Source organism: Nannospalax galili, unplaced genomic scaffold (assembly GCF_000622305.1).
Source record: "Nannospalax galili isolate Female #2095 unplaced genomic scaffold, S.galili_v1.0 scaffold1255, whole genome shotgun sequence".
In the NCBI taxonomy this organism is placed as follows: Eukaryota; Metazoa; Chordata; class Mammalia; order Rodentia; family Spalacidae; genus Nannospalax; species Nannospalax galili.
Window position 1 is genome coordinate 1,045,021 of NW_008336359.1, and position 9,409 is coordinate 1,054,429.

Here is a 9,409-nt window from a genome sequence, read left to right on the forward strand (position 1 = left end):
CATGTGGGTTTGGGGAATCGAACCTGGGTCTTCTGCAAGAGATGTCAGTGCTCTTAACCACTGAGCCATCTCTCCAGCCCCGGGGGGTTAATGTTTTAATGAAAATGAAAATTTAACTTGTTAATTAAGATCATAAGAACAATGAACTATTGTTTGACCTCTACTAAAATAGTTTCTTTTTGTTGTTTAAGACAGTCTCCCTGTAGCTACAGCTGATCTGGAACTCATTTTGTAGACCAGACTAGACTTGATCTCACAGAGATTCACCTGCCTCTGCCTCCTGAGTGCTGGAATTAAAGGTATGTGCCACCACGTCAGCTAAAGTGCATTTCTTAACAACATATCGGGACTTGAATTTCACTTCTGACATTTACAAGCTTCTCTGGACATTACTTTCCTAACTATAAAACTTAAAAACCTGTAGAGTAATATAATTTAACATATGAATAGTTATAATAATCAAATGATATAATCTACTAGAAGAGAAAAGCATCTAATTCATCACAAGTGGTCAATAAATGCTGTTACTATTTCCTTATAATGAAGATGACTAGAATTACTTTTTGCACCAGTACTTTGTTTTTATGTGTTTTTTGTTTGTTTCTTTGTTTTGGTTTGGTTTGCTTGAGATGCAGGGTATCACTATACAACCCAGACTGGCCTGAAGCTTAATATCTTCTTGTTTTAGCCTTCCAAGAACTGGGATTACAGGCATGTGCCACCATCCTCCAAGTCTCTTAGGATGATCACTTCAGAGTATTAATAAATACCCTCCAAACATGCCAAAAGTCTCGTTTCTTTCCTTCAGACAGCTTCAAATTTATTTTGTTACTTAGTTATTTTAATAATTTTCTTACAAAACTGGGATTTTAAGGAATATTAGAAGTCAGAAGAAGGGTTTGCAAGATGGATCAGAGGGTAAAGACACTTGCCACCAAGTATGATGACTTGAATTTGATCCCTAGGACCTACATGGTAGAGAGAATTGACTCCTGTAAGTCGTCCCCAACCCCCTACACACATGCTGTTGTAGCAAGCATACACACATACACACACACACAAATGTAATAACATTTAAAAATATTTATTATTTTTGTTTGTTTTGTTTTGGTCTTTTTGAGGCAAGGTCTCCCTGTAGCCCCAGCTGGCCTGGAACTCACTATGTAGACCAAGTTGGCCTCAAACTCACAGAGATCCACCTGCCTCTGCCTCCCTAGTGCTGGAATTAAACACATGTGCCACCACACCCAGCTTATTTATAATTTTTTATTATATGTGTCTGAGTGTATTGTCTGCATGTATGTAAGTGCATCAGTGTCATGCAATGACCACAGAGGTTAGAAGAGGGTGTTGGATAGTCCTGGAACTGGAGTTATGGATGGTTGTTAGCTGCCATGTGAGTACTGGGAATTGAACCCTCTGCGTCCTCTGCAAGAGAAGCCAGTGTTCTTAACCACTAAGCCAACTCTCCAGCCCCATAATAAAATATTTTTTAAATGGTTATAAAAGGTCTAAAGTAGGGGCTAGAGAGATAGCTCAGTGATTAAGAGCATTTACTGCTCTTCCAGAGTACCCATGTGGCAGCTAACACTCTAGTTCCAGGGATCCAAAGCCCTCTTCCGGTCTCCATGGGCACCAGGCACACATTTGGTACACTTACATTTGTGCACACACATTTGGTGTACTGCATCCATGCAGGCAAAACACTCATTTATATATAAAGTAAAAATAAAATCTTTTTAAAAAGTCTAGAGTAACTTTAAATGAATCTGTAATTTAAAATTAACATAAGGATTGTTGAAAATTATCATACACTGAATACAGATAACACATTTCAGAACATATTTCTTATTAAATGAATAGCAAGCCAGTAACATACCTCCTGTAAGTAGTCTATTGCACAATATTTGAATGCTGAAAACATAGCTTCTTTCCTTCAAAACAATATGAATTTGAGTATCTAGAAAATTAAAAGTTAAATATTAGTAAGATAGGAAGACCTCTACCAAGAAACTTTGGTTCATTTATTTTCAAAAAGGTCCTGAATGATAAAAGCTAACATTTAATTCTATGATCTAAAATCTAATATGAAAGTAATGTATATTGTTCTAAATTTTATGTATTTTCTCATGTTATTTAATACATAGAAGTTGTAAGTTGAAATATGCTTAATATATTTTTGTTGCAAAAGAGGCTGCAGTGCCAAAGACTTACACAGTGGTTTGCCCAGGATAATTATATTTTTCAAGTGGTTTTGAAATCAAGGCCAAAACTCTACAATAAAGACATAGAGTAAGGGGGCTAGAGAGATGGCTCAGCAGTTAAGAGCACTGACTGCTCTTGCAGAGGACCTGGGTTCGATTCCCAGCACCCACATGGTGGCTATGAATCGTCCTTAACTCCAGTTCCAGGGGAATCTGAAGCCCTCTTCTGACCTCCATGGCATTGCATGACACAGGTGCACTCACATACATGCAGGCAATACACTCATACACAGAAAATAAAAATAATAAAATATATATTTTTAAAGATATAGAGTGAGATCTGGAAAACTACATACATTCTCTGACTTAGAAAATAGAAGGCCTGAAGTTAAAATTCTCTAATAGCTAGCACATTTCAAATAAAGCTTTTTTAGGTATGATAAAGCCACTAGGCCACCTGTGACTATTGGCAAATCAACAAACCTATCTAAATAAAAGATAAAATTTAGAACAATGAATTAGTCCAAAATGGTTCTCATATGAAAATTCAAGGAATTATGGCTCAGAAGTTACTCTAAAATAGTTTATCAAATAGTTCTTAGTATTCTGATAATTTAAAATGTCTTTAAGGAATAAGATGTGATGCTATATGCCTGTAATCCCAGCACTAAGGCTATGGAGGCAGGTGAATTGTGAGATCAAGGCCAGCCTGGGCTACATTTACAGGCCTTGTCTAAATAAATAAATAAATAAATAAAAGTCTGGTGAGTCTGGATACAGCTCAGTGGTAAAGGACATGTCTAGCATGCTTAAGGCCCTGGGTTCAATCCCTAGTGCTGCAAAAACAAAAGTCTCAATTCAGGTGTAAGCAAGTACTTTCTATATAATAGTTTATTAATAATATTGTAAATATTTTAGTACAAATGGTGTTAGCTTAGTTTCATTACAATTTCATTTTATTTGTGTTTTGCCTGTTGTCTTATTAATGTGAAGATACTGAAGCCTGAAGATTTGAAGATACCATGTACAGAAGAGGGCTATAAATCTACTCCTATGTTCAGTTATCATCAAGTCAACATTCTTGATTACTTAATTTGCTGAATTTAAAAAAACTAAGAATAAAATTCTAAAATAAGCTAGAATACAATTATTTTTTAAAAAACTAATTAAACTGACCCAATAACTAACCTAGATTAGTTTTAATACTGACAGATTCTGTGGTATCATCAAGTATGGTGCCAGTACATAGTACTCACTCTTAATGCCAACATGACATTTTCTGGTCTTTTTGAGACAGGGTATTCCTGTAGCCCCAGCTGTCTTGGAACTCACTATGTAGACCAGGCTGGCCTTGAACTCACAGAAATATGCCTGCCTCTGCCTCCTGAGAGCTGGGACTAAAGGCATGCGCCACCATACCCAGCTAACATGACATTTTCTTAATGATGATTATTTCCCTTGAAGTGTTTCCAATCATTGCACCTCTATGCTTTTCCACACATTGGATCACAGTCTTTGAAGCAAATATTGATTCTAGAATTTTCACATCTTGCTGCATTTTCTCAGAAATTTATGTTTGTGTATTAGTCTACAAAATGGTTTAAAAAAAAACAAAAACAAACAAACAAACAAAAAAACAAGAACAACCGGGTGTGGTGGCTCATGCCTTTAATCCCAGCACTTGGGAGGCAGAGGCAGGCAGATCTCTGTGAGTTCGAGGCCAGCCTGGTCTACATAGCAAGTTCCAGGTCTGCTGGGGCTACAGGGAGACCCTGTCTCAAAAAGACCCCCCCCCAAAAAAAAACAAAAAACAAAACAAGCACAATTCTACTTAGTTAACCCATTAATTTTATGGTTAGCATTTATTTATTTTTAAAATTATTTTACATGTATGAGTGTACTGCCTGTATGTATGTAAGTGCACCCATGTAGTGTGATGCCCAAGGTCAGAAGGGGGCATTGGATTCCCCTGGAACTGAACTTATGGATGGTTGTTAGCCGCCACGTGAGTGCTGGGAATCAAACCCTCATCCTATCCAAGAGCAGCCAGTGCTCTTAACCACTGAGCCATTTCTGCAGGCCCTATTTATTATTTTTATTGTATGTGTATGAGTGTATTGCCTGTTTATATGTAAGTGTACCCATGTGGTGCAATGCTCACAGAGGTCAAAAGAGGGCATCAGATCCCTTGGAGCTGGAGTTACAGAGGGTTCTTAGCCTCTATGTGGGTGCTGGGATTCAAACCCAGGTCCTCTGAAAGAGCAGCCAGTGCTCTTAACTAATCGAGCCTGAAAAAAGCCACTTTGGTATTGACATCAATCATTGGAATTCATGCCATGTTGTACTTTAGAAACCATACATTATTAGAATTTCATCTGTTAAATTTATTACATTGAATTACAGGCCTCTGAGCCCACTTTAAAGGGGTAGTTGAGAAGAAAGAAATTGACCTTACATTTAAAGGTCAATCAAACCTGAGTAAACAAAATCATGGTCAGAAAGCGTTTTTTAAATGATCAACTTTTACATTGTAGCAATTCCCTGAACTTTTCTCTTACCTATTTTTATTATTTATTCTATTTTTATTTGTTTTGGTTTTTTGAGACAGGGCCTCATCATGCAGCGCTTGCTAGCCTGGAACTCACTGAGTAGACCAGGCTGGCCTTGACCTCATTGAGATCCATCTGCTGCTGCCTTGGGATTAAAGCCCTGCACCACCACACCTGGCTCTTACCTATTTTTTTTTAAAGATTGGTTTCTTCTCTGCTACCTCCTTAAGGAACAGCAGGTCAAAAAGCTACACAATAAATAGGTCAGGTTCTCAGGCACAAACAAGAGGAAGTTACTGCCACCCCCTTATGAAAACGGAAGTGAGGGTGGACCACCGTTGAAGTCCCCTCTCTGTCACCTAGGACATCTCCCTCCCTACTCCCTCACAGGATTGCTTGAGAGCCTTGTTTTGACAATGTCAAGTGGAAGAGGCAGTAACGGGATCCCTTCACTTTTCAGAACCTAGGCAGCTTCTGGATTATGGAAACCGCCTCCACTGGATCCGACCCACTTCCTGTCCCCACCTAATCAGGCTGGGCGGAAGCTAGAGCTGACATCTGGTCCCCACCCGCCACACAGGCAACATCGCACAAATCCGACTTCAGTAGATTTCTGGGCTGCCACGCTTTACCCCGTGGACATTGTTCTTACCCTCGGTTTGAAAGCACCTTCCTCTCTCGTCTCCTCTCACCGTGCTTCGTTCTTGAGGTAAAAACCCCCAGAAACCTTCACAGGAGGCAATTCCCCTCCCCGCCCACTGAGCACATGCCCTCAAACACCGACAGCCACTGAGCTCTGCCCGCTCCCATTGGTCAGCTCAGACTCCGCCTTCTGGACTTCCGGTTCCTCAGTTGGCACCCGGATGTGCGTGGTTTCCTGTGCGCTACTGAGGGGCAAACAGGTTCTCGTTTTGGCTTGGCTGAGGGAGGTGTGACGTGAGGTGTGACCTGAGCTAGTCCTGGCCAAAGCTCTGCACCAGAGGCAAGACCAAAGCTTTAGCAATCAACGGAAAGGCTTCAGGAAAAGTCGGGAAAGCAAAAGCTCACAGGCAGACCGGTCCGAGGAGTTTGAGCAGGTGGTTAGGCAGTCATGGAGGAAGAACATTTGAAGCGGGACAGAAAAGGTAAGTTTGAATGGGGACATGTGGATCTTATGTCTTGATTGATAACCACCTCCTCACACATTCTTATTTAAAAATGACTAGACCTGCCCTGATGAGGAAGAACAGCCCTTTTCTCTGTATTTCTAACTCCTGTTTTCTTTTCCATGATACGCTTTGGCACTGAACTTCTTCCCAGGAGATTGCAGGAAATAACGTATTTATTTTACTGTCACATGTCTCTCTTTCCAGTTCATGATTGAAATACTAATTGTGAAATATCATTGGGTAAGTCATTATTTTCTTAAGTCGGTTTGTTTGATTTCATACAGGTTTGTGCAGTTTGTCTCAACAATACAGGTTAGCATTTGGCAACAATTTTCGTAGATGTTCACTTGGCATTGAGGTACATTGTTTTATATCCTTGTATACATTTTATTAAAACCAGTATTTCATAATTTATTAAACTTAGAAAAGTAACACAGACTTACTGTTACCAGTAAAACCATCCAAAGGTAGGTGCAGAAATAGCTTTCATTCCTATCCTGACTCCCAGGTCAGGTAACCACTATTAAAAGTCTGGGTTGCAGGGCCAGTGAGATGATTCAGTAGGCAAAGGCACTTGCTACCAATCCTGACCCACAGGGCAGAAGGAAAAAACTGACTTCCACAAGTTGTCCTGTGACATACACTCAACTTGGTATCAAGCCCCCTACTCCATATAAAATTAGGGGGTTTTTTGGAGGTGCGGGGGTTGGTTCTATCTTGACTCCTTGCATGTTATTGCAAATCTATAAAGGTAGGCGTGCACAAAGTTAGTTGGCCAGTTGTATAAAAATGGATAACTTGCTTTCTTCACTAAACAGTATTTCATGTACAACCTTCCATGTCAGCATATATCCATCTAACTCATTTTTAAAAACAGCTGAATAATGCGTTATTTAGTATGTGCCATAATTTATCCAAATATGCCACAACTAATGGATTACAGATTGTTTCCAGGGTTTTGCCTCAACAAATTACGTCTCAGTAAGATTCTTGGACATTTAAAAAATAATTAAAAAAAAAAGTCAGGGGGAAGATGCTGGACATACGGCTTAGTGGTTAACAGCACTGGCTCCTCTTGCAGAGGGCCCAGATCCCAGCATCCACATGGTGGCTAACAACTGTTTGTAACTCCAATTCCAGGGGATCAATGCAGTCTTCTGACCTCCCCCAGCATTGCATGGCATAGGTGCACATGCAGGCAATACATTCATATACATAAAATAAAAATAAGTAAAATAAAATATTTTAGAAAGATGTTTGGCTGTTTGACTTGAATAATTTCTGTAAAATAAGTTTGTTTTGATTTGCTGGCTCAAATCATAATGGCATTGAAGTATGATAGGTACTATCAATTTACCTTTCAAACTTTAGAGTAATTTGTATTAACAACATAAATGGGATTATTTTCCTGAATATACTGCAGTACTGAATATATTGTACTTTAGAAATTTTTGCCAGTATGAAATGCTTTAATTTATATTGCTCTGGTGATTACACACTTTTTAGATATATTCATGAGTCCTTTGTGTTTCTTCTTACATGAATTACCTGTTATATGTGCATGTGAATGTGAGTGCATTTATGTATGTATATGTGAGATTGGGCAATTTTTCTGTTAAGCATGTTGTCATTAAAAATTGTGGATAGGTATATTAGTTAAAATAAGATATTTTCATATAAATGAACTTCAGAGGCAAGGAGATCAGGACTGATAGAGCAAACTCTGCCCCTACAAAGTCCTCCAGGGATTTATGTTCCTTCTATCTCATTACTCTGATAGTTTTATTATGGTCTTTAGTCTCATGATCTTAGGGAGCCAGTATTTAGGGGGCAGCATGATGGAAGAAGGAATGAAATAGGGGCCCAAGGATCCATGTTTGTGTGTTTGTAATTTCAATTTTGAAATATATTCATATACAAAACTGCATAAGACAATGTGTTGCTTAAAAATATTTTAAAGAAGCATCCACAGAGCTTCTGCTTACAGTTAAGAACCGAACATTGCAAGAAATTCAGAAGCCCTGTGTTTTCTTTTCTAATCACAACTCTCCCTAGAGGATGTCTCTCTCTACCTAGAGATTACTATAATCCTGACTTTATGCTAATTATTGCCTTGCTTTTCTTCAAAATGTTCCACCCAGGTATACATATATAAATGACAGTTTGCCTATTTTTAAATCTTTGTGTTTTGTGTTACGTTGATTCTTGCTTCCTTTGTGGTGGATATGCTGAATAGTATTATATGAATATACTTCAATTTATTTAGCTATTCTACTGTGAATGGATACCACAGTGTGGACCCAAAATGCCCTTCACAGGCCTGTGGGTTAAAGTAAAGGCTTAGTCCCCAGCCCTTGGCATATGAGGAGGTGATAGAACCTTTAAGAATGGGGATTAATGAGGCTGGGTGTAGTGGCACACTCCTTTAATCATAGCACGTGGGAGGCAGAGGCAGGCAAATCTCTGAATTCAAGGCTAACCTGGTCCACATAGCGAGTTCCAGGCCAGCTGGGGCTACAGGGAGACCCTGTCTCAAAAAGACCAAAAAAAAAAAAAAAAAAAAGGAATGGGGGCTAATGGTCACAGGCATACCTTCAGTAGGGATGTTGGGACCTCTAGTCCCTTCATCTTTCTCTTTAGTTTTCCAGGAGTGAAATGAAGAACTTTGTTCTATCACATGCTTCCTGCCATGATATTCTTCCCCACTGCAGGTCAGAGAACTATCATACCAACTGGCCATAGACTGAAATAACCAAGACCACAACCAAAACAAACCAACCATGCTCCCATTCCCCTCCTCCATTTTCTCCCTCTTCCTTTCTCTCTTCCCTCTTTCTGTCTTTCTGTCACCCCCCCCCATTTTTAAAACTCAGGTCTTGCTATGTAGCCAAGGCTGGCCTCAAATTCATTATTCTCCTGCCTCAGCCTCCCACATTTGTTATACTCTGAGGCTGTTACAGATTATGCTGCCATCAGTACCCTTCTACACGTGCCCTAGTATAGTCGGACATTTCTTTAGACTATAAATTTAGGAAAAAAATTCTGTATTCTTGGTTGCACTCATTATTTGTTCAATAAATGCCAGCCTGTTTTCCAAAGTGATTGTACCAACATGTGATACTTCTATCTATATCCTCATGAAGCCTTAGTCATTTTAGACTTACAAGTTTTAGAATTTGATAATGTCCAGTTGGCTTTTAAGGAATTTCTCATCAGTTATTACACAACACATCTGCTTACATCTCATTCTTCAGGCTCTAGTCACATGGCCATATGTGGTTGTAATAAAAGCTAGAGCATACAATGTTTATTATATGCATGTATTATATACATGCACAGTTACAACTTTGAGGTTGTATTAATATAAGAAAGAGGAGCCAGGCATGGTAGCACATGCCTTTAATCCCAGCACTTGGGAGGCAGAGGCAGGTGGATTTCTCTGAGTTCAAGGCCAGCCTGATCTACATCGTGAGTTCCAGGCCAGCTGGGGCTACACCAGGAGATCCTG

At 39.3% G+C, this 9,409-nt stretch overlaps 1 protein-coding gene across 1 annotated transcript in view; it reads right to left on the reverse strand.

Annotated features, from left to right (window-relative positions):
- The window catches only part of Shoc1 (shortage in chiasmata 1), an 88,047-nt gene extending 82,506 nt beyond the window's left edge, over nucleotides 1–5,541 (reverse strand). Inside the window, exons 1-2 of the mRNA XM_029562522.1 lie at nucleotides 5,406–5,541; nucleotides 1,880–1,960 (exon numbers count right to left, since the gene is read on the reverse strand). Coding sequence (XP_029418382.1) covers nucleotides 1,880–1,924 — 45 coding nt within the window. The 5' untranslated portion in view covers nucleotides 1,925–1,960; nucleotides 5,406–5,541. The remainder of the gene's footprint in view (nucleotides 1–1,879; nucleotides 1,961–5,405) is intronic.
- Nucleotides 5,542–9,409: the final 3,868 nt, after the last annotated feature.